Raw genomic sequence first — 26,251 nt, 5'->3', positions numbered from 1 at the left:
TTCTATGACAGCAGGAAAAATTGAGGCCCAAGGAAGTTAAATGCTTACCAACAGTTACACAGAGAAGGTAACTACAGAATTGGGGCTCCAACCCAGGCGCTATCTTCCAGTCCAGTCCTCTTTCCACTGCCCGTAGTTATTCCTGGATATGCCCACTGTAGATGCATAGCAGAAAAGCAGGGAGGAGAAAGATGCCCAGAAACTTCACAACTCCTTATTTGGGGGTGGGGGAATATTATTAGTTCATGGACACAGCCAAGATGTTCAACATGAGAGGCTATAATGGCGGGATAAGAAACCTGTGGAAGGTCCTGAGCGATCCTCTCTCCAAATCTTTGACAAATGAGGAAACTGAGGCCCAGAGAGGTCATATGGTCAGTTCCTGGCAGAGACACTGGTGTCTGAAGCATGCCATGCCATTAGTCCCGTCCTCACATTCCTGCTATGTTTGACTTTCTTCCCAGGTATGCCAGCTTGAGCTCTGCTCCCTTAGAAGTTTTTGCCTACAACTTACCTCTACACACATCATGGGATGATTCCTGAAAGAAGCAAAGCCTCATTGTTTTCTATGCAATTACATGTCTTATTAACAGAACAGAAAGAACTTACCACTCACATGGGTAAATGGTATTAAGCTAATCTCAGGCCCCCAGAGAAATTATCTCTAATTTCCAATGTAACTCTTGCCTTTGGTAAGATTTTTTAATGTGAAGACCTTTATTTCCCCACAATGGGGCAGCAAAGAGCTTTTCAATACACAGTTACTAGCATGTTGAAAATCTGATAGTGGCAGTACTTTTTATATTTTAAAGTAACTTCCTTAAGCTCTTTTTTTCCCCCTTAAGTGCACAGGCAAGGAACTACAATCATCGCTTTTCATTGAGACTAAATTCTGAAAGAATTTAGAGCTTGGCACATAGTGGCCATTGAAGATATTCCTTAAATAAGAGAATAGATTAAAATAGATGAATATTTTTTTAAAATACCATTTAGGGGCACCTGGGTGGCTCAGTCAGTTAAGTGTCTGTCTTTGGCTCAGGTCCTGGGCCCAGAGTCCTGGGATCGAGCCTGGCATCAGGGTCCCTATTCAGTGGGGGGTTTGCTCCTCCCCCTGCCTTCTCCCCCTGCTCATGCTCAGTCTCTCTCTCTCTCACACATAAATAAATACAATCTTTAAAAAATACCATTTAGGGATGCCTGGGTGGTTAAGCGGCTGCCTTCGGCTCAGTCATGATCCCAGCGTCCTGGGATCGAGTCCCACATCGGGCTCCTTGCTTGGCAGGGAGCCTGCTTCTCCCTCTGCCTCTGCCTGCCACTCTGTCTGCCTGTGCTTGCTCTTGCTTCTCTCTCTATGACAAATAAATAAAAAATCTTTAAAAAAAATACCATTTAACTTAGGTGCTTGAAATGAAAGGAAATAAGAATCCTACCTTTGATGTTTTAGGTAAACCCTTAAAATTTGGCATCTTGCTCTCAATTTTCCTTGACCATATGGTAGAGTCAGACCAGGTATCGGAACGTGTGGGTTCTGATTCTGGATCCAACAAGAGTCCATGGTTTGGTCATTTCACTACTGATTCTTCCATCTCCTGAAACTAAATGAAATTATCTTTAAAACTTTCAGCTCTAAAGTTCTGTTATATAAAAACCTTAGCCTAGGGACTAGGCTCAGTTGGTTGGACGTCTGCCTTCGGCTCAGGTCACGATCCCGGAATCCCGGGATGGAGTCCCGCATCAGGCTCCCAGCTCCATGGGGAGTCTGCTTCTCCCTCTGACCTTCTCCTCGCTCATGCTCTCTCTCACTGTCTCTCTCTCAAATAAATAAATAAAATCTTTAAAAAAAAAAAAAACCTTAGCCTAAAAAAGATGTGGTATATAGAGATAGATAAATAGATGTGGTATATATATCTATATATAGATATATATCTCCATACATACATATACACAATGAGATATTATGCAGCCATCAAAAGAAATGAAATCCTGCCATTCGGATGGAACTAGAGGATATTATGCTAAGCGGAGTAAGTCAATCAGACAATCAGAGAAAGACAATTATCAGATGATCTCTCTGATATGAGGAATTTGAGAGGCAGGACAGGGGGTCGAGGGGGGTAGGGAGGGAAAAAATGAAACAAGATGGGATCGGGAGAGAGACAAACCACAAGAGACTCTTAATCTCAGGAAGCAAACTGAGGGTTGCTGGAGTGGAGGGGGAAGGGGTAGGGATAGATAGGGTGGCTAGGTGGTGAACATTGGGGAGGGTATGTGCTATGGTGAATGCTGTGAAATGTGTAAGACTGATGATTCACAGACCTGCACCCCTGGGACAAAGAAAACATTACACGTGAATTAATTAATTAAAAATAAAAATAAAAAAACCTTAACCTATTGTCATTTTAGACTAAAGTTTCAGTTAAAAAAGCTCAATATGCTTTCAGAGCTACAAAAGCTTTCATTTTATAGAAGAATATTAAAATATCTTGAATCAAACAGGCTCAATGCTGTAAGAAATCACACTCAGCCTGGGTGACTCATTGGGTTATGCCTCTGCCTTTGGCTTAGCTCGTGATCTCAGGGTCCTGGGATTAAGCCCCGCATTGGGCTCTCTGCTCAGCAGGGAGCCTGCTTCCCCACCCGCCCTTCTCTCTGCCTATCTCTCTGCCCACTTGTGATCTCTCGCTCTGTCAAATTAATAAAATCTTTAAAAAAAAAAAAGAATTAAAAAGAAAATTCCCATTAGTCAAAAAAAAAAGAAAGAAAGAAAGAAAGAAAGAAAAAATAAAAAGAAATCACACTCAAGACCTCAACTGATTAGAGGTGAGCAATTCATAATCAGGTAGACATTTTCATTCACTTACTTTTAAAGGAAAAGATGTCCATTACAGAAAAGTTGAGAAACATAGAAGAGTTGAGAGCAAAACAAAACTTAACCATAATTTTACTATCCAAAAGTCAGTCAGTCTGTTTTTTTAGAAGAAGGGATCATAGTGTATTTAGATTTGTGTCCTCCTTTTAAACTTACAGTTCAATATTTTGAGCACTTTGATGCCGTCAAGTTATTAAGAATAATGTTTGTTAGGTAACACCCCATGATTCCACCCTTGCCCCTATTCTGATTATTCGGAACCCAGAACCAGAGAGAATCCATTCAGTTGCAAGTTGTATCATGTTCCTTCTCTATTCAAAACCCTCCATGGCTCCCGTCTCACTCAGACTGAGCCATTGTCCCTACCATCTGTGCTCTCTTCCAACTTTATCATTTCTTCTCCTACTACCATCCTTCCTGTACACTCTGTGCAGATGTCCCGTTCATGGCCCCTGCACTGAGGCCTGTGGACTTGCCGTCCTCCTGCCTCGAGGTCCTTAGGGTTTGCGCTCTGCTTCCCCTGGGTCTTCACTTAAATATCCGCTGCCCAGTGAGGCTTTCTCTGTCCTCTCTACCTAAAAGCGCAACCTCCCCCTGGTTTTTTTCATCCCTTCAGTGATTTTATTTTGGGCTTTAATATTGATGACTAATATCTACACGTATTATTTATCTCATTCACTGTCAGTTTTTCCTCTTTTGGAAATTAAGTTCTTTCATGTCAGAGATCTTCACTTCGGTTGCTTTTATACCCCAATATCCAGAGCAGGTCTCATAATTCTTTAATGTGTGAGTGAGTCTGGCTATGACATTGCCCATAGTGTTAAGCATTTGGACTGCTTGTCTTTTTCCTCCTTTCTCTTTTGCTATCAAGTATATGACTGCAACGAATAACGAATAACTAATCCAAAACTATTTTTTTCTCTCATTGTTACCCATAGTTACATCTTAGAAGTAGAACTGATTGAGCCAAGTGGGATGAATATTTACTTAAGAAAACTTCTGGGAGGAATGAGTTTTAATTTACAGAGGAGTTGTAAAGGTAGTGCAGAGAGTTCAAGTGTTCCCTTCCCCTAATTTTGACATCTTACATGACCATGATATACTTCTCAAAAATGAAGACATTAACACTGAAAACAATGCTATTAACCAAACTCCAGACTTCCCTGGGATTCTCAGGTTTACCTGGTAATGTGGTATTCTGGCCCAGAATCCAATGTAAGCAACCAGTCTGCAGCTAGGAACAAATAGTTTAAAAACCTTCATGCATAGTCTTAAATTTTCTCCAGAAATATAGTTTCAGTGTAATTGCGAACAGCAATATATGAACACTTCTCTCTAATCAATATTTGGTATTTTCCTTTTAAGATGTATCCTTAAAATTTCATGGGTAAAAAATGGTATCTTACTGTTTTAGTTGCATTTTCAATGAATTTAAACATTCTTTCATATATTGGTCATTTGTATTTCCAAAATTTTGTGTGTCTTTCACCTATTTTTGTTTACTTTTTTAGTAGGCTCCATGCCCAATGTGGGGCCTGAACTCCCGATCCTGAGATCAAGAGTTGCATGTTCTATCCACCAACACAATCAGGAAGCCCCTCCCTATTTTTAAAACTGGGTGTTCCATTCACTGAGTTATAAACAATCTATATATTAGGAATATTAAATTTTTGTCAAGACTGATATATTTTTCATGATTTGCCAACTGTCATTTTAGAACATGAGTTTTCCCTTTTTATGTCATCAATCTACTGTGCTTTGTATTTGTGATTGAATCTATAATTTATTAACATATAATGTATTATCTGTCCCAGGGGTACAGGTCTGTGAATCATCAATCTTACACAATTCACAACACACACCATTACACATACCCTCCCCAATGTCCATAGCCCAGCCTCTCTATCCCTCCCCGCCAACCCTGAATCTATTTTTTTATGCTTAAAAAATTAGCTCCCATTCCCCTATCAGATGTTTCATAGATGGATACTTACATATATAGAATATATATACATACAATATTGTTTCTGCTTTTTAGACCTAACTTTTAGACTTGGGTATATGAAAAGAGAGAAAATACGTTATTCTTTTTTTTTTTTAAAATTTTTATGTAATCAGCTTTCTTTAAGTTGGTCTCATTTTTTAAAAAGACTTTATTTATTTATTTATTTATTTATTTGTCACAGAGACAGAGAGAGAGCACAGGGAGAGAGAAGCAGGCTCCCAGCTGAGCAGGGAACCTGACACGGGGCTCAATTCCAAGACCCTGGGATCATGACCCGAGCCAAAGGCAGATGCTTAACCAACTGAAAATGTGTTATTTTAATTTTCTAAATAATTAACCAATTGCCCTAGCACTTTTTAAAAATGATATTATTTCCTGTTCCTTCATGGTGTGATGTCACTTTCATACTAGAGGATATGGTTTTATTAGCTCTATTCTGTTTCACTGATTCATCTGAATATTCTGATGTTAAAATTGTTTAGTAATTCATTTTTTTAAGATTTTATTTATTTTTTTGAGAGAGAGACAGAACACAAGCAGAGGGAGGGGCAGAGAGGGAGAGGGAGAAGCAGACTTCCCGCAGAGCATGGAGCCCCCTTTGGGGCTCAATCCCAGGACCCCAAGATTATGACCTAATCTGAAGTTAGACCCTTAACCAACTGAGCCACCAGGCACTCCTAGTAATTCATTTATTTTAAAAGATAGTATTGACCCAGAAATAAAACGCTCATATATATGGTCATATAATTTTCAACAGGGATACCAAGACCATTCGAGAGGCAAAAGATAGGCTCTTCAACAAATGGTGCTGGGGAACCTGTGTGACCACATGCAAAAGAATGAATTCAGGCATTACCTTACATCACATACAAAAATCGGCTCCAAATGGGTCAAAGACCTAGACAAAAAAGCTGAAACTAACTGTAACATTCTTAAAAGAAAACAGGACAAGTTTTGTGACACTGGACTTGACAATGATTTCTTGATAGGACACCAAAGGTGTATATAGGCAATAGAAGAAAAAATAGACACATTGGACTTCATCAAAATTAAAAATTTGTGCATCAAGATTTTTAAACTGGCAGGAGGTGGAGCGGATTGTAGGAGCTGAGAGTTTAAAGAAACGGAGTAACCATAAATAGTAAGGAGGGCCTGGAGGAACTGGGTGATGAGTTTAGGCAGCGTCGCATGGGCTGCTAGAACAAAAATACCAGACTGGCTGTCCAATAAATAGCAGAAATATATTTCTTACAGTTTTGGAGACTGGATGTCCAAGATCAGGGCAGAGGATCTGCTGAGAGCTGACTTCCTGGCCCACGGACAGCTGTCTTCACATGGCTCCTCACATGGCGGTGGGGCAAGGGAGCTGTCAGGAGCCTCTTTTCTAAGGACACTAAGCCCTTCTTGAGGGCTCCACCATCATGACCTAGTCACCTGCACAAGGTCCCACTCCAAACACCATCACACTGGGATTAGGCCTGAATATATGAATTTAGGGGGGATGCACAAACATTAGGCTACAGCAGGGAGTTCTCCAGAAACACCACTTTTGAGAGGAAGTAACCTCTGAGCTACGACATCAGGAAGAAGAGTGGGACAAGGAAAAAGCCGTCAGTGGGCTCATCTGTAGGCAAAATCTATGGTTGAGGTATTTAAGAAAATTCTTCTCCCAGAGCTGAGAAGTGTTAGACAAATACTCACTACTTTGCCACAGTGGGCTTCTGTAGATTCATCCCTCCCTCAAATAAGGCTGGATTTGGGCATGGGAAATCAGAAACCTGAGGGGCAGCACAGTCCTGAAAGTAACTGTGTTCTGAGGGGGAGAGTTTAAAAGAAGTATCCTCCAGTTTAAAAGCCATGTTTCTATTAAATTGTGACCATCTTTCTCTCTTTGGAGGTCTGCTCCCTCTTCCATTTCCTAACTGGAAATTAAGTTTAAAATTTTTTTGCTTAGCGGTTAAAACAAGAAACAAAAAACCAGACGTGATACTATTTCAGTTAAAACTGAAAGTTTAATGAAAGCACCAAAAATTATGTTAAAGATGAGGATTAAAAACTAGGTATTTGGAAGATATATAAAACAAATTACTATTATTTTTATACATCTAATAAATCGAAAGGTACAAAACCATAAAATGCCAACATATACAAGGAAAGCGTTAACAGTCCTTTCAGTGACTTACCATGTAAGATGTTTTTAAAGTGCTACAGTCTGAGGCACTGTATTTAAAAGTTTAAGGAACATCTGATTTCAACAAAATCTCACGGAACAGGTTTCCCCCACCCCCCAAGTAAGCTACAAACTGCTTGGTTAGGAATGTTGAAAATTTATGTATAAATTAAGGAGTAATGAACTTGCTAATGCCAAATTATTAGTGCAATTCAAACGCATATAAAATTCCAGGAAAAAACTGTCCTGCTCAAGATACAGTGTAACCACACAAGCATCATCTCATCACAAATCTAGACCACAATCGCTCCATTTGCTCACAATTCCTGGACAATCTGTTTATTTGTTTTGTTGTGTTTTGCTGTTGTTGTTGTTGTTGTTGTTTTTTAGTTAACAAAAGTCCTCAAGGCACCTAGAGATTTGCCTGGACTTCATCCATCTGCACTGAAAACACCAAGCAGACTCCCATGGCTCAGGAGGCAGCAGTAAGGAGTAGTGGTTTGGACAGAACTCTCCAGTCACAAGGACTCGTAGGTCTGAAATGAACAGCGGGACCTTCTAACTAGGTACCTTCACTTGGCTGATGCTTGGCTCTATCAGCTACAAAATAATGTCTTCTTACTAGAGTTTCTATAAGAATTATGCAGGCCTACAAGGAAAGTCCCAAGTGTGGTGCCAAGGGAACGCTCCAAACTGTGGGTGAGCGTCTTAGGATAGTGGTTACTTCTCTGTCAGGAGGGGCTATGGGAGAATCCAGGAGTGCGCTGGCCATTCTTTGAAGCATTCCCTCGCTGGGGAAATACTGGCAGAGGAGGCAGGATTATTCCTCCTGGTTCAGGTCTGCTCAGAACCTTAGCATCCTGGCCGCAAGGTGGGAAAGGCCAATAGCCTTTCACATTACACCTTACACATTTCCAAGTACCCCCGAAAGGGCTCAGTGCCTTTTTTGAGAACCATTCTTCTGGAGGGACCATCCTTATGAAGGAGTGATGCAGTTCTATTAACCAGATTCAGAATGCCTCTGTGTCTCTGAGAAGTACTAAGGTGAGACCGACAAAGCCTCGTGGAAGGGAGAACAAGAAAGGCATATTTGGCACAGTCTGTATCCTTCCCCGAGGAATCCCAGAATCAGAATTCCCAAGCTCACTATTCAGGGCTCAGGTGGAAAGGTAGAGCTATAGCCCCTCAAGCAACTCAGCAGAGAGCAACTCAGCACTGTGAAGCCATCTCTTTCGCCAGTAGTTGAAACAGAAGGCAGACATACACATCCAAACAGCCCTTCCTCTCCATACCCGACAAGGGCACTCGAGTACATCTACAAAATGTAAAAAACTAAATCACAAACAAAAAAACAACAGTAACAAAACAAGCCTCCCCTCTCCCAGGACTGACATAGGATCTGTGGGGAGAAAAGCTCTAACTCATCATGACCGAAACCCACATCCTTCTCTGGCAAAGTATTCAAGTTGGAACCCTGCTTCCGTATTGTCACAGGTCTGAAGATGGAGGGTCTTCCTTCGGCTTCTGAATTTGTTCTTCTGTACTTAACAAGAGTTTTGGTGATGTTGGGAAAGACACGTGGCATTTGACCTTCCTTAGTGCTGAGGAGGGAGAGAAGGCACGTTTTCTTAACCTCATTGGATGCATGAGTGATTGAGGCACTGAGTGATGGGGAGGAATGTTCACTGGTGGAAGCCATGGGGGAACAAATATGGATCTCCTGCTGCCCGACCCAGCACCTGGGTCCCCATCCCCTAAGTCACAGACGTGTGTTACTAAAGTGACAGAAGCACCCTGCTGAGGGATGGTCCAAGATGATGCAAGCTCTACCCACGTTCTGGTCTCCTTCTCATCCAAGTCTGACCAGAGGCCACTGCACTGCTGGGTCTATTGTCAACTGCAGAAGGAAGAATCGGTTGAGGAGGAAATGTATTTACATTCTCTTCCTGGGCAAGTTCTTTATCTCTTTGAAACGATAACATTAAATGGGTGTGGGGCTAGAGTTAGACCGTATCTTCCAGTCAGAATGGGTTTCTTAGAATCCTTGGGTAAAGCGAAGGTGAAACTCTGCATTAGGCTCACGAACATCAGAAACAGTTCCATCTTTGCCAGTTGTTCTCCCATACATACCCGCTTCCCTAAAAATGAGATCAGAAGAAAAAGCTGGGATTAGAATACCCCCGCTCTTCCTATCTCAAGAAGAGCAATTTTTATATATCTCAATTAAGTGTTTTATATGCAGATAAAGAGAGTTTGAAAATAAAATGGCCACATATTCCTCATGGCTTCCCAGAGAATATGCTGCTCAGAATTTTTATGTACTTAGTTCACATTTTAATTCCTGCTCATGAAAACTTATCCTCATTCTAGATGGGAACTAGAGACAGATCCAGGCTACTCTGTCTCCTTCAGACCTACTTTATCTCTTTCCTTTGCTCTTACCCGGAAGATTAAAGAGAGAATGAGTCAGAAGAGACTCTCTGGAGCATTCCTCTTTTATAGACAGAATCCTGCATGTGCCCATCCAGGTGTCTAAAAGAGGGACTGGTGAGATTCCAGAACCTAGCCTCTCAGCCACTAGTCCAGCAGAAGGTAACGAGATGCTCTTAACACCAATAGTTTCTTGGGACTCAATCATTGAGACAGCTCAGAAAGGGAGATTTTTAGTCATATTTAAGGATTTAATGCCAATTGCTTTCATTTTGTTTTTAAAATCTGAGATGAATATAGTAGGGCTGTACTATCGTGGTTATTTACCTCTTCTCTTACATTTGTTTGCTAAGAAATATTTTGGGGGCACCTGAGTGGCTCAATCATTAGGCATCTGCCCTCAGCTCAGGTCATGATCCTGAGGTCCTGGGATTGAGCCCTGTGTTGGGCTCCCTGCTCAGTGGGAAGTCTGCTTCTCCCTCTCCTAGTCCCCCTGCTTGTGTTTCCTCTCTCACTGTCTCTCTGTCAAATAAATAAAATCTTAGAAAAGAAATATTTTTAAAGATTTTACTTATTTATTTTAAAGAGAGAGAGAGCATGAGTGGGGGGAGAGGGAGAGACAATCTCAAGCAGACTCTCTGCTGACTGAGCTCAAGCCCAATGTGTGGCTCCATCTTATAGCCCTGAGATCATGACCTGAGCTGAAATCAAGAGTTGAAAGCTTAACCAACTGAGCCACCCAGGCTCCCCAAGAAAGAATTATTTTTAAAAGAATATCATGAAATGACACAAGATTCTTTTAGTTCTACCTCTTTAATTATGCCATTAAGAAATAAAAGTTGAACTGACCTATTCCAAAAGGAATAAATGTTTCTCTTTTAATGAGTTGTCCTTGATCATCCAGAAATCGATTAGGGTAGAAATCATCTGGTTTCTCCCAAATGGCTGGGTCTCTGTGCACTGACCACAAGTTGGGTAATATCACTGTGCCTTTAGGAATGGTATATCCTTGGAGCACTAAAAAAAAACAACAACAAAAAAACCCAATGTCATTCAACACGTTCTTACTAATAGTTCTCCCTAAATATCACTATCTGGAAAAAAAAAATCCACTTACATACCTAGCTACTTTACTTGTGGAGACTAAACACTGAGGTGCTGGAGGGTAGGGGCCAGACCTTAACAACTGGCATCCTCACCACATGCTCCCAGGACCTAGATCAAGGTAAGGCATAGGAGTTGCTCTAACAGATGTTGAGTTAATGAATTAAATCAAAGCAAACCAGAAAAACATTACAAATAATAGAAATCACTGAAACAGAAATCATAGGGCATTCCAGATAAACTTTCCAAAGAATTACAAATTTTATACTAAAAAAAAAAATCATAAGAGAAAATATATTTACAATACTGCAGGGTAAAATATTTGCATGTAAGAGGACCCACATGGTTCAAACTCATGCTGTTCAAGAGTCAGCTATATTTTAAGGTAGTAAATGATAAATTATATCTACATATATGGTTTATGCATTCATGATATACCTTTTTCTTAATTTCTTCGATATTTCTAGGCTACATAGTTCATCCTGTGAATTTTTTCAAATCATTACAAATCTCCAAAAAATTTTCCAATATTTTTATTGAGAAAAGTCTGTGTATAAGTGGACCCATGAAGTTGACACTGTATTGTCCAAGGGTTAGCTGTACAGGGAAATCAATGCAGGCTATTAGCAGCTGACAAGTTCATATGCACACCCAGTGTATCAATTTGAAAACATGAAGTGATCCAATGTCATTTATAAGGTATTGACTCCTACAACTGCCTTATGACTATATTATATATATAATATAACTATATTATATATAATATGACTATATTATATATATATTAAATATACATATTTAATATATATATATTTCACATCATGGTCTATCTCCAGAGGAGGTAAGTTCCTTCTTATGAGGGAGTTTACATAGAGTCTGGGTCCTTATGTGTCAGCGACATGACAAACTGGACCCATTTCAGTGTAGGTGAGAAGTTGAAACAGGTGCCCTTAGAATCAGAAGGGCTCTTCTAAGTCTTTACTATTTGTGCTTCGGTTGTAGAACCATAAAAGGTAAAGTAGGATAATTCCCAGTTAAAATCCTTAATTTCACATATAGGTAGCTTTTCTGATCCTCCAAGAAGACTGAGAGGGGCCTGTGTTAACTTGTTTTTCCTGCCCATACAGCCATCTTAGATGGCAGCAGAACGTGCTTGACAGCGTAAGTGTGTGTGCCCTGACCTCTGGAGAGCTGTTTGTAAGACAAGCTGGACAGGACCACCAGGACCACCAGGACCTGAATAACCAACAGCTGAAGGCCAGAGCTCTCCCTGGTAAGCTGGGTAACCTTTGCTTATCCACGACATGATGTTCAACCCTCAGAATGGTCCACACACCATCACTTCAACTCCTTTGGATTAAAAGCCTGGGCTTCCCTCAAGGGCACTCAAAGGAGAGGGATCATAGACTTGCCTGTTTTCTCCGAGGTCATGTGAGGAATGGCGAGGGGCACCACCACCGTCAGCCTCTGCACCTCCATGATGGTGGCTTCCGTGTAGGGCATTTGGGCCTTGTCAGTGAGGGAAGGGACTCTGTCAGCACCAATGACCCTTTCAATTTCTTCCTGAACCTTTTCTATTATAAAAACGAAAAACAAAACAAAACAAAATTAAACAATAACAAATAATAATCCAGAAGATAAGCTAGGAGAACTGAGACTGCCATCCTATGCATACTTGTCATCACATCATACCCACAACTGCTAAGCGGGCAGGTCAGACCTGACTCAGCCTTGGGGAGGGAAGCATTGGTCACACATTCCAAGTAGAGACAGCTGGTCCCAGGGACCAGGGACCACCTTGCAACTTTGAAAAGTGGCTAGCAGGACAGATAGATGGGTAAAGGAGAAAGCATTCTGGAATTAGGGAGACCTCTCAATCATTCCCTCATATGAATAGTGAGCGGACTCTCAGGTTTTATGTGACACATGAGGTAGCCCAGCGTGGGCCCCAGGGATCCCTGCTCTCGGTTTCACATCCTTGTACGGTCCTCTCCTACCATCCTCTCCCACCTTGTACTACAGTGGTCTGTGTGATGCACAGAAGGAAGGAAAAGGGATGGTGGGTCAGTTCTGAGCTTAGCTTATAAAAGACATGGTGGCTCCTCTCTCAGGACTTGCTCTTTTTTGAGGGAAGGCAGCTGCCAAGTCAGGCAGCCTTACTGGAAAGTCCCAAATGGTAAGGCCTGCAGCCAACAGTCAAGTGGACACGCTGTCTTAGAAGTGGACCCATCGGTCCCAGTCAGGCCTGCAGATGGCTGCAGCTCCGGCCAACCTCTCGACAACAACTTCACAAAAAATCCTAAGCCAGATCACCTGGGTGAAGATGCCCTTGGATTCCTGACCCCCAGAAACTATGAGAGATAGTACATGGTGGTTGTTTCAAGCTGCCAAATTTGGGGATAATTTGGTACTTTTAACTTGTTAACAAGTTTGTTTGTTTGTTTACTTGTTAACTAATGAAGTAAGCATGATCTTATTCGTAATAAACAGAAGATGGCCCCACAGCGATGTCTACACCCCAACCCCCCAGAACCTAGGAAAATGATACTTTTTATGTGGCAAAAAAGAGACCTTGCAGGTGTGATTTGATTAAGGGCCTTGAGATGGGCAGATGATCCTGGATTTTCTGGGTGTGCACTAATTACGTGGGTTTTAAAACCGAAGAACTTTTCCCAGTTTAGTGTCAGAGGGAGATCTGAGTAAAAGGAAATGCTCAGAAGAGTGGTAACATGTCTGGCTTTGAAGATGGAGGAAGGGAGCCAGGAGCCCAGGCAGTTGGAAATGGAACCTTCTCCAGAACCTCCAGGAAGGAATGCTGCCCCACCAACATTTTGATGTTAGCTCAGTGAGACACAGACCTTTAAGATAACAAATTCATGTTCATTTAAATCACTAAGTTTGTGCTGATTTGTTATAGGACGACAGAAAAGCAATACACTGTCCTTCTTGTTGGTCTTCCACTGTGAACTTCCAGACTCTACCTATCAGTATCGATGTGGTCAAAATAGTTCGGTGATCTTGAGAAAGTCCCATAGCTTCTCTGGGTCCCTGGTCCCCATTTCCAGAACAAGATGACTGGTTCAGATAATCACTGTAACACCCGTTAGCCATGGATGGTCCTTCTTTTCTAAGTCTTCCACTAGCATACATTTCACACCCAACCAGACTTAGAGATTTAAAGCAGGGGCAAGAAGAAAGGATGTTAGCCCCACTGTCTAGAAACTTGGGAGCTGCACTGTTAACACCTTCCCAACTCCCTATGGGATTCGAGTATTTCCACTTTGTTTACCAGCCTGAAGACACTGCTCAGTGCCAGGAGCTACAGGATTGCCCAAGCTGCTGACACCGATTTAAATACTCTGGCTTTGCTTGAATGAAGGAGGTACAGGTACAGGTTAATTACCTTGAACGTCGGGATTCAGTGACATATACAGAAGGCACCAAAGCAAGGAGTTAGTTGTGGTATCAGTCCCAGCAATGAAGAGATCACCAATGATATAAAATAAGTAATCTTCATTAAAGCTACTGTTGCTGTTATTTTTTCTCTCCTCCTCCACATGGAGAAGGTACATGTCTATGAAGTCCTGAGGGTTCTCTACATCCAGAGACTCTCGATGGTCTTTGATGATTTTTTTAAGGAAAGTGGTAATAGCCTTTTCAATTTGTCTTAATTCCTTAAATGGTCCGAAGGGAAGATAATAGAGCCAGGAGCAGATGTTGACCAGGAGGAGCTGGGTGTTCAGACAGACCTCTAGCGCTCGCGACATGAGACTGAGCATCTCCTTAAACTCGCTATTGGTGTAGTCAAAGCGCTGGCCAAAGCACAGGGAGCAAATGATGTTAGAGACAGCATTGTTGACAATGGGGAAAGGGTCGAAGGGGTCTTCCCCGTGCTTCTGCATTTCCTCTCTCACATACTGAAACTCTTCAATAATCCTGGGCTCCAAGCTCAGCTTTCCCAAGCCAAAATGACGAAGAGTTGAATGCGAGAACTTCCTCTGTTGTCTCCACACCGGGCCGTAATGTGCGAACACTATCCCTACAAAAGGACAGCGAGAAAGAAGGTGAGAGAGAACAGTGCCTGATCCTACCGAGCAGGGCCTACGATGAGGCGTGACCTGTGTTTGTCAAGTCCCGTGTGCAAAATTCAGGCACAGGGAGAGATCACCACCAAGAAGAATGATTAGCAAAACTGAATTATCAAGACAGTACATGTTCCTAATAAGAAAAATCATATCCAATAAAGCTTATTATGATAGGTAGGAACTCCCGGTGAAATGAAAAGCAAAGAATTTCAATTTCCAGAGTTGGCATAAATTTCCAAATCTTAGGCTTCATTAAGAGTAAATCCAGGCTTAAAAAGTGCTTCAGGCTGGATATTCCCATATTCTCAGCATTCTGAATAGAATGAGGCAGGGCCATTATTGGATTGTGCCGACCATTAAGATCCCAGTTTCTGGCATCATTTTGGGGATATAGAAGGAGCTTGTTAAATATTAACTGAAAAAATCAACAGCCCAACTGGATTATAAACCCCGGCTATCAGTTTGGATCCGAATAGCTGGCAGGTACTCTAAAATGTCTGTTGCTGGCAATAGCCCTAATTTAAAAACCTCTGAACTCAAGGTCTCCACAACTCTACCTTATTTGATCCTCACTTACGTTATACATGTCCCACCACCAAAGCCCAACAGAGTCGTTCCAAGATGTTGTGTCAAATTGTTTTCAAATATTCGTTTCTCATCACCTATTTCACCCTCTTATTTTCCATGGGCCCTTTATTGTTCCAGCTGGTTCTCCTTTCCCATTTTTGTTAAAAAAAAGATTATTTATTTATGACAGAAAGAGACAGGGAGAGAGGGAGACAAGCAGGAGTATGAGAGGGAGAAGGAGGCCTCCCACTGAGCAGACAGCCTGATGTGGGGCTCGATCCCAGGACCCTGGGATCCTGACTGAGCTGAGGAGAGACGCTTAATGACTGAGCCACCCAAGTGCCCCTCTCCTTTCCCATTTTTAATTGACATCATTTCTGGCACTTTTGAAGACATGCTTCACGTATTTAACAAATATTTCTGAATGCTGACTATGTGCCCGGCACTGGGATGTTGTAAATATAGACCCTTCTCTGTGGTTAAATCTCACAGTCTTGAACACCTCCATAAAATGCCCTTCAAAATAGACATCCGTGTGGTCAAACAAATCAGACAATCTATCAACTCAGCTTTTCTCCTTGGACTCTGCCACATATCTGCTCAAATCCACAGCAGCTGCCTTCCCAGATCTTCTGTTCAGGTGTCTGGTAACTTCTGTGTGGCATTATTTAGGACTTTTCTTAGACTCTCCTGTGTTGGACCTATTTCCCAGATTCTACTTCTTCCTCTTTCTTGTTTCTTTCCCTGATTTTGCTAAAGCAAAAATGCCTGGGAGGCAAATTTCTAAGATTTTTAAAAAAACATATTCTACCTCTTCTACTTCCTCAGAATTTTGAAGACATTGCCAAGAGTAGATTGATGAGTCATAAAATATGTATATCTTCGATGTACAGAAGACTTGCCAAGTTATGATATGAAGTGCTTAATGTACATTGTCTTAACCACTGTTACTTTTTTAAGATACAAATAAGACTTCATAGTAAGTCTTAACATCTAATAGGAAACCCCCCTTCTTGTTTTCTTTCAAAACTATTTTTTAAATTATTATTATTCTTGGCTCTTCACTCTTTTATAAAACTTTGAAGTCAGTTTGTTTTTTCAAGTTCTATTAAAAAAAACTTTGGGGATTTTCACTGGAATTGCATTTAATTTACAGATGTGAAAACTGCCTTCTTTCTGATAATTGAAGCTGCTTGCAGTGCAAGAATAAATCCAATTTTGGTTACAGTTTTATTTTGGTTTTAATTTTGGATTTGATTTCCTAATATATTTTTAAGATTTATTTATTTATTTATTTTAGAGATCAAGAGTAGTAGCAGCAGAGGGAGAGGGAGAGAGAATCCAAAGCAGATTCCAGCCCAGTGTGGAGCCCAATGCAAAGCTCCATCTCACAACCCTGAGATCATGACCTGAGCTGAAACCAAGAGTGAGATGCTTAACCAACTGTGCCACCAGGGCCCCCCCCCTAATATTTTTTTCATGGCCAATAAATTTCCACTCTCATAATACACTTGTCTGAATATACTGGCCTCCTGAAATGAGCCAGTGTATACTCTTTCTCTCTGGAAGAATCTGTCTAAAATTATAATGATACATTCCTTTTTTTTTCTTTCATGCTTTTGTTCTTTTCCAGATACATAAGGTTGGTCATCTAACTCACTAATTTTCAGACCTTTATCCCAATAAATAACTTAAGAATCTACATTTGCCTCTGAGTACCACATAAGCTACAGTCCACAAGTATTGTTTGCATGCATTTTCATTATAATCGTGTTTAAAAATTTTTTGTTATAATTTTTTTTGCTACCTAAATTTATTTGTCTTATACTGATTTTTGGCACTAATGAGGCTTGCTTTTTAGCCTAGTATGTGATCGATTTTAATAAAATTTCCAAAAAAATTGAGAAGAATTTTTATCTAAATCAGTTGTTGGATACAGGGTTCTTTATATGTCCAGTAGAAACCTGATAAATGTTGGAATCCAATCTTTTGTATCCTTAGCAAATTTTTATCTTCCTGCTCTCTCAATTATTCAAATACTAATGTTAAAATATTTTGGTATGCTGGTACATTTACCAACTTCTCTTTGCAATTCTGCAAGTTTTGCTACAGAATTCTGCTATGTAGCTCTTTATAACTATCTATCTATCTTTTCTCTTAGATGTATATACACTTAGGTACATGAAAGTTTAAAATTATTATATATTCCTGGTTTAATAAAAAGCTTCCTTTATCACCACTTAATTCACTACTTCTTAACAATGATTTGACTTAAAAAATATATTGTCAAAAGTATATGTAAAGTAAATGTTGTCAAAAAGATATCAGCTTTCCTTTTTAAAGTATTATCTCAGTATAACATTTTCCTTTCATTTATTTTGAATTTTAATGTACCCTTATGTTTGGGATATGTCTCTTTTTGGGAGGAGGGTATGTCTCTTTTAAAATAGCATACATTTGGGGGGACCTGGGTTGGTCAGTCAGTTTCAGCTTGGTTTTGGCTCAGGTTGTGATCTCATGGGTCACTGAGATCAGCAGGGTCAGGCTCCAGACTCAGTGGGATTCTGCCTGGGGATTCTCTCCCTCTGCTCCTCCCCCTGTGCACATTCTCATGCATGTTCTCTCTAATAAATAAGTAATCTTTTTAAAAAATTTATTAATATTACATTTGGGTTTAAAAAAAAATCCATTCTAACAAAAATATCCATTCTAGCAATCTCTTAGCCAGTCAATTTTTTCATTTACATTTAATATAATTACCAATTTATTTTTAATATATTATTTTGAACTTTGTCCTACTGTATCTGTTCTTCTTCTTTTCTTCTCTTGCCCTTTTTTGACTTAGAGAAACAGTGAATTCTCACCCTCAAATTTTTAACACATTTATTTACAGTCTGGATTAACAATCAGCAAACTTCAGCCCACAGGGCAAATCCAGCCTGGTGACTCTTTTTATGGTCAAAAAAAAAAATATATATATATATATATATATATATATATATATATATATTCAACAAAGATTAGATTTTGCTTTTTAAATGGTTGGGAAAAAAAAAAATCAAAACAATATGTCATGGGGGCGCCTGGGTGGCTCAATGGGTTAAAGCCTCTGCCTTTGGCTCAGGTCATGGTCCCAAGGTCCTGAGATCGAGCCCCATGTCGGGCTCTCTGCTCAGCAGGGAGCCTGTTTCCTTCTCTCTCTCTCTGCCTGCCTCTCTGCCTACTTGTGATCTCTGTCTGTCAAATAAATAAATAAAAATCTTTAAAAAATATTTAAAAAACCCAATATGTCATGAAACCCATTACATTCACATTTCAGGGTTTATAAATAAATGTTACTAGAGCACAGCCAGTTAATGAGCCACTGTACTTCAGTTACATGTAGTCTGTGGCTCTTTTGCACTAAAATGGCAGGGTACTTGCAGCAGGGATTGTTGGTAGGAGAGAACACTTTCTCTCCCAGGGCCCAAGCCAAGACAGACACATTTCCCTGTTTTCTTGTGCTGGTGGCCAGGTTCGTCAGGTGTTCTTTGTCAAATTCAATCTTTCACTCAAAGTGAAATTCTTCAAGAGTCCTCTCTTATCTAGAGGCAACTTTTCATCTTGTGTGATAGAAGGTCATATCTCTCTGCCCTCCCTCCACTTAATCCACATCCTTGTCCAAGGGGTCACTAAAACCTAAGAGTGCCCAGAGCATTTACTTTCTGTTTTCTGAGGGAGTGGGTGTGGTGATAAGGAACTGGTCTAGCTGTATTTTATATGCACTTCAAACTCAGTGGCTCATCCCTGTCCCCTGTAATCACTGGACCTCCAATTCCTGAGACTTTCTGAGGTTCTGCAGGGTAAACTGTCTCACCCTCCACTAGTACACTCCTCTCCTCCATGTAGACACAGTGGTCATCCTCCACTCTATGAAGTCATTGGAGAATCCTAGGTCTACTTTTTATCTTCGAATGTTGTGGTGCAGGATTGTAGATTCACTTCACCATGGACAGAGTGTGTGCTTCTGTTAAAAGTCCCTCTGTTTTAGTGTGTGATTATCAAGACAAAGAAGAAATGGAAACGTCTTAACCATTCCTGACACTAAAACTCTCCCTTGATTCAATTAAGCCCCATAAACTATTTCCTAGGCAACTGCAGCTTAGTCACTCTTCCTGCAATTAACCATGGCCAAGTCTTGCTGATTCAGCATGGAGACATTGGTCCCCTTCTTTTTCCTCACTTCATGATTTGACACTAATTTTAACTGCTGTCTAATTTAAGATATCACACATGACATCTGTGCTTTGTCCTATTTCTCAAGAAACTATTTTTCTTTTATTAGGTCTTCAGCCTGTATCATCTACTATCTTTCAAACTGTATATTTGTATTCAAACATATTTTACCTATTAAAATACCTCTTTTCTAACAGTTTTTCCAGTATTTATGTAGAGTCCCCATGTGCCAATTGCTAAAGGAATATAAATTAAAAAGACATAATACCTCTCTTTAAGATGTTAGTCTTTTGAGGAACTAGATCAACCAACAATCCATATCCACTGTTGTATGTTAGACTGTACTGAAATTACATACTGTATTGAATGCTCTATGTTGGATTGTACTGAATTTGCAGAGTCGGAATATATGCTGTTGAATGTGGTACTGTTGGGATGTGTTGTCTTGAATTTTTCTGTTGGACTGTGCTGAAGTTGCATAGTTGGAGTGCGCAGTATTGAATGTTTTATGTTGGACTGTATTGAATGTTGCGCTGCTAGGATATATTGATTGGATGCTCTATGTCAGAGGTGTACTGAAGCTGTAATGTAGACAAAGGAAAGAGCATCACGTCAGCTGAGGGAAGCTGGCACTTCTTCGAAGAGAGGACATGTGAACAGATGCCACATTTGTAAATAAAGGTGTGTGTGAAGGCACATTTTAGAAAAATAAAAAACTTGAGCAAAGTTAAAGAGGATGTGGGGCACCTGGGTGGCTCAGTGGGTTAAGGCCTCTGCCTTCGGCTCGGGTCATGATCCCAGGGTCCTGGGATTGAGCCCCGCATCTGGCTCTCTGCTCTGCAGGGAGCCTGCTTCCTCCTCTCTCTTTCTGCCAAATAAATAAATAAAATCTTAAAAAAAAAAAAAAAGTTAAAGAGGATGTTACAAGAAGGGCTAAACTATCTTTAGAAAGAATCAGGTTAAGATAAGGCAAGGAGATGGAGAGAACCTACTCAGAAGTGGCAGATATTTGAAGACTGGGACATCTGACAAAGAGTTGACAGGTATGAAATCCTGGACAAAAGAGGTGACCCAGGAGACCATGCCTGAGAATGCTCGGATGAGTGGCATATGGAAAGAATTAATGGCCTCAAGCTTCCAAACTTCACAAAACACTCATGTTTCGGAGCCAGAATGGCTTAAGTTCTTAGGACTGTCTGAAAGAGAGTCAGGCCCTTTCTACAGTTGCTGACCTCTCCACTCCTAGCCCTGAAAAGCAACTCTATTCATGGATATATACAAGGGCTTCATTTCAAGGGGGATGATAATACTAAAACATAAAAATGGCTCCAAAGCAAAAATTAGGACTCTTCTTGTTGGGAATGACAAAAATATATCCTTAAGTAGGTTTGACAAAAATATAACCTGAAGTAGGTTTGGCAAAAACGCCAATTAGGCTGTGGAAACAAAAGCAGGAAAAGCTAGGCGTTATCAGATTGGAGAAGACTAAAGCCCACACAACTCTTTCTCCCTGCACCGATTTTTCACTACTTTCTGCGTGGCTTCATTTCTTCCCTATTGCAAACCACCTTTTCCAAGCATCAGGAGCTATCTTGGGATTCCCAATCTCCCATTTTCCCCACCAGAGAGACAAGACCAGATCGACGTTGAAAAATGCTGGAGGAAGATTCAAATGCTTTAGTCCAGTATTTCATGATGATAGCAATTTGGATACCCGAGGTTTATTTTGTGTCTTGAGTTTTCTGAACTACACTGTAAATATAAATTCTTGAGTTCTGTGCCCAGCCTACAGACGAGCCACTGGTACAGAGAGGTAAGATATTCTGATCAAGTCATCTTTGATCTGGGTCTATCTCTTGACTAATCACTGGCCAGAGAGGGGAGTTCATATAAAGATAGGGCATCTCATGCTCCGAAGGCAGTCAGTGGGTACAAAGGGGTGGTGAAGACAAAGAGGTCCTCAGAGGGGAGAGCTTGTCCGAGGAATAGGTGGTAGAAAGTTGAAACAAAAATCCACTTAAACCAAATACAGGATAGGCTAAACTGACTGTGATACATTCTCACAAAGGAATGGTGTGCAGCTCTTATGATCTTTGCAGGAGAATACTGAATAATGTGGAAATATACTCAGAAAATTTAAGCGACAAAAACAATGTGAATATGACTCCATTTTAAAGAAGGAAATACATTTTTAAAAAATACATGTAAGAGGTGCCTGGGTGGCTCAGTGGGTTAAGCCTCTGCCTTCAGCTCAGTCATGATCTCAGGGTCCTGGGATCAAGGCCCACATCGGGCTCTCTGCTCAGCAGGGAGCCTACTTCCCCCTCTCCCTCTGCCTGCCTCTCTGCCTACTTGTGATCTCTTGTCTGTCAATCAATAAATAAGAAACCTTTAAAAAAAATACATGTAAAATGTGATGAGCACTAGGTGTTACATGCCACTGATGAACCACTGAACACTACACCTGAAACTAATGATGTATTATATGTTGCTAATTGGTTCTACGCTTCTAAAAAAGGGAAAAAATACATGTACAAATACAAATAGAAAAAATACTGGAAGGCTGCCACAGGCTGAATGTTTGTGTCCCTCTCCAAATTCATATGCTAAATCCCAATGCCCAATGGGATGGTATCTGAAGGGAGGTCTTTGGGAGGAGACTGAAATCATGAAGGTGGAGCCCTCAGTGTCCCTGTAAGGGAGGCCCCCGAGATCTCCCTTGCCCCTCTTCCAGCATGTGAGGTTACACATGGCCATCTGGGGACTAGGAAGCAGGTCCCCACAAGACACCAAGTCTGCTGGGGCCTTGACCTTGCCCTTCCCAGCCTCCAGAACTGTTAAGAAATCAATTCTGCTGACGATAAGCCACCCAGCTTGGTCCTCTGTTAAAGCAGCTCAAATAGGCTAAGACAAAGGCAATACATAAATGATTCACAGACCTGTGCCCCTGGGCCAAATCATACATTATATGTTAATAAAAATAACCTTTTAAAAGGCCAATAATGGTTATCTCAAAATAACAGTGATCATAGAGATTTTCAATTCTATTTGGAAAGAATGGAAAGGAATTCTTTTTTTCCTTTCCCACGTTTCATGTTTTATAGTAATATACATACACTAAAGTAAAAATACTTAGTTTACATTAAATTTGACGCAATTTCCATTTATCACACATGTATTTTCTTCCTCCTGAAGCAGAGAAGGCACTATCCATCTGCTGATTATATTCGGCCTTTCTTTCTGTAGCGTCAGAGAAATGTTCCTCCTAGTGGGAATTCAGGCCTTCTTGATATGAATACATAATGATTTCAAATACCTATTTTACTGCACTTACTACAAAATTTGGTTATCCTGCTTTCCTCGTTCATTTTTAAATTCATTTGAACTTTCATTTTCTATTTTCATTTCCTAATTTCATTTTTGCATCATGTTCCCCTTTAAAGTAGTCAACACTGACTAGTCTATACTTTTAAACTTCTTCCAAATTTCCTTACTTTCCATTTTTATGGCTCTACAGCTTGCTTTTGCTCTTGTTCAAAGCCTCTAGCAATCTTTTAAAATTAGAAAGGATCTAATTTCTATCAACAAGGAAATAAATCAGCTAACAAAAACTGGAAGTAGAAAGGTAATTTCAAGGCACCTGGGTGGCTCAGTCAGTTAAGCATCTGACTCCTGATTTCAGCTCAGGTCATGATCTCAGGGTTGTGAGATCAAGCCCCCACACGGGGCTCCATGCTGGTTGTGGAGACAGGTTAAGATTCTTCCATCTTTCCCTCCCAGCCCCCACTCCCCAATCTTGCGTGAACTCTCTCAAACAAACAAATAAATAACACATGTAAGTTTAAAAAAAAATACCAAATGAAGCTCTGTATTGTTTATGAATCTGAAGCAAATCTGAGTGGTAAATAAATGAACTTATATTGCTCTCTGAACTTCATATTTGAAATATTTTGTAATAAAAATGTGATGTGCAAAACCTTTGAGAAGAAATAGACCACATTTAGAGTAAAGCACTCTTGGTAGCCTTGGTTCTAACTTTGTAACTTTATTTCCTATTCCCGCTCAGAAAAACAATTATATAGATTAAAGAATATGATGGCCATGGCTAATGTGAAATATCTCTGTGGCATATTTAGCTTACTATAGTCTTCATGGGCTTAAAAGAAGATCAACTTGTCTAAGCATGATATTTTGAAAAATTCAAATATAATAAACAAAATAAACAACCTCCCACATTCTAGAACTTTTTGGCAACGTGCTGTCAACTATCTCATGCCTACCTGCACATATCACTGTTTATGAAACATTCACTTCTCTGCTAGTCTTGCAACTTTAGCAGCAACATTCTCCAAAAATATATTGTAATCAATAATTTATTAACCTCTAATTCCTAATACTGTTTCTCTTTCTCCTATTCTCTACACATCTCTTTCCTAGGCAACTTCACATTTTATAATTCTACCATTGGAAACAGTAGCCAAAGGTAGCCAAGTAGCTCAGCCTTTAGCTCTCATGGCTTCTCTCTTCAGGCTGATAACGTCAGTCTATCCTTTTCTTGATCTATAAAGTCTGCTCAGAATTTGTCTGGTCCTTCCGCCTCTGAGGGACATCTTGAAATAAACTCACATTCTCCCCTTTTATTCTTCACCGTTGAAAAAGTTCCATTAAAAACATTCCTCAGCTATCTCCATTTTCCTATTCAGATTATCTGTTCTCTACTCTAGGTTAATGCCACAAGTACTTCCTTTGTGACTATGGTTCTTCCTTCACCTTCTCTTGTCCATCACCTACACCAGCCACAGTGTTTTTCTCAGTTTACAGCCCATGATCCAACACACATCCATTAGAATACCAGAGCAGTATCACCTAAAAAATCCTGTCTCTTGCAGGAATGAATATTTTGAGATGCTGAAACACCAAGTTACCCCAGATTCCCAGTCTCTTCCTACATAAAGGATCTAATAATAAGTTGTGACCCAACTAATACTTAGAAACTGTTTCTTACAGATTTTCAGCAAACCATAAACCCACCAAGGACCTCAAAGAAGGAAATCTAACTCATATCTTAAAAAAAAAAATCCAGAGGAAAAGACAGACATGCAAAAAAAAAAAAATTACAATATAATGTAGTAAGTGCATCAGACATGCAAAAAAAATTATAATGTGGTAAATGTATCAACAGATGCTTATATGCACATAGCTACTCATTTCTTGATTACCTACTTGTACCAATTAAGTGGGGGAAAGAGTGGTTCACAAGACAAACCAAATCTTTGCCCTCACAGAGTTTCTATCCCATTGGTAGGTGGGGCTTGTTAGTAACCTAAATATTTTCACGGTGTTCAGTGACTGAAATATGAACAAGATAAAATAAGTTGTGATATTGGGCAGTGTCTAAAACAGGACTAAAAGGTGACAACTAGCCTGAGAGAAAATAAGGAGTTGATCAAAGTGAAAAGTTATTCCACGTCCAAGGAAAACAAACACAGCAGACTGGAACAGTCACGAGCTTGGCAGAAATCTGCCTAATTTTTCTAGAACAGGTAGAAATGTACAAGTAAAGGCAGAATCAAAAGAGCTAAAGTCAGAAAGGCAGGCAGGGACCAAGTTGTTTGGGGCACAATAGGTCAAGGATGGAGCTGGAGGCAAGTTTGATTCATGGGGTTTTTTTTGTTTGTTTTGTTTTTAAAGATTCTATTTATTTATTTGGCAGAGAGAGATCACAAGTAGGCAGAGAGGCAGGCAGAGAGAGGGGAGGAAGCAGGCTCCCTGCTGAGCAGAGAGTCCCGATGCGGGGCTCGATCCCAGGACCCTGGGATCATGACCTGAGCAGAGGCTTTACTCCACTGAGTCACCCAGACGCCCCTGGTTTATGGTTTTTAAAAAGAGATCCTTTGAAAGCAGAGGCTTTAATCCACTGAGTCACCCAGGCGCCCCTGGTTTATGGTTTTTAAAAAGAGATCCTTTTGGCTGCTGTGTGGATTAAAAAAACAAGAGTGGAAGCAAGCAGGCTAGTTAAAAACCTTCAAGCGTCAGATGAAAAATGATGGTACTGACTGAGGGTGCTGACAATGGAAAGGGAAACAAGTGGATGGATGTAGAATTGTGTCTGCAGGAGGAAGGGATGAGATATGCTGACTGACTGGCCGGGGTGGAAGAGGAGCAGGTTTTAAAATAAAACAGTGGAACCATGGAGAAAGGGTAGCTCACCTCTCCTTGGTGGACTGGAGAAGTATGTCAGCGAACACATTCTCAAAGAGGTGACTTTCAAGCAGGTATGCAAAAAATGGAAAATAACAAGTGTGGGTGAGGATGTGGACAGACTAGAACCTGGTTCATTGCCTCCAGGGAACGTAAAATGGCGCAGCTGCCATGGAAAATAGTAGGACAGTACTCAAAAACTTAAATATAGAATTGCCATATGATCAAGCAATTCTATTTCTGGGTTTCTACCAAAAGAATGAAATGGAGAAGGACTTGAATGGATGTGTGCCATGTTCCCAGCAGCATTTTTCATAGTCGCTAAAAGGCAGAAGTACCCAAGTGGCATCAGGGAACAAAAGGCTAAACAAAATGAGTTCTAGAAATTCAATGGAATGGTATTCAGACTTAAAAAGGAAGGTAATTGGGCACCTGGGTAGCTCAGTTGGTTAAGCTACTACCTTCAGCTCAGGTCAGGATCCTGGAGTCCTGGGGTCCAGTCCTGCATCAGGCTCCCAGCTCCATGGGGAGTCTGCTTCTCCCTCTGACCTTCTCCCCCCTCAAGCTCTCTCTCACTCAAATAAATTAACCAAAAAAAAAAAAAA

At 40.4% G+C, this 26,251-nt stretch overlaps 1 protein-coding gene across 1 annotated transcript in view; it reads right to left on the bottom strand.

Annotated features, from left to right (window-relative positions):
• Positions 1–6,873: 6,873 nt before the first annotated feature.
• The window catches only part of LOC132001986 (cytochrome P450 2U1), a 21,900-nt gene continuing 2,522 nt past the window's right edge, over positions 6,874–26,251 (bottom strand). Inside the window, exons 2-5 of the mRNA XM_059377019.1 lie at positions 13,982–14,617; positions 11,991–12,152; positions 10,324–10,491; positions 6,874–9,182 (exon numbers count right to left, since the gene is read on the bottom strand). Coding sequence (XP_059233002.1) covers positions 9,004–9,182; positions 10,324–10,491; positions 11,991–12,152; positions 13,982–14,617 — 1,145 coding nt within the window. The 3' untranslated portion in view covers positions 6,874–9,003. The remainder of the gene's footprint in view (positions 9,183–10,323; positions 10,492–11,990; positions 12,153–13,981; positions 14,618–26,251) is intronic.

The sequence above is a fragment of the Mustela nigripes genome, chromosome 1, assembly GCF_022355385.1.
Source record: "Mustela nigripes isolate SB6536 chromosome 1, MUSNIG.SB6536, whole genome shotgun sequence".
Classification (NCBI taxonomy): Eukaryota; Metazoa; Chordata; class Mammalia; order Carnivora; family Mustelidae; genus Mustela; species Mustela nigripes.
Note: the sequence above shows the minus strand (reverse complement) of the source record. Positions and strands in the feature narration are given on the sequence as shown.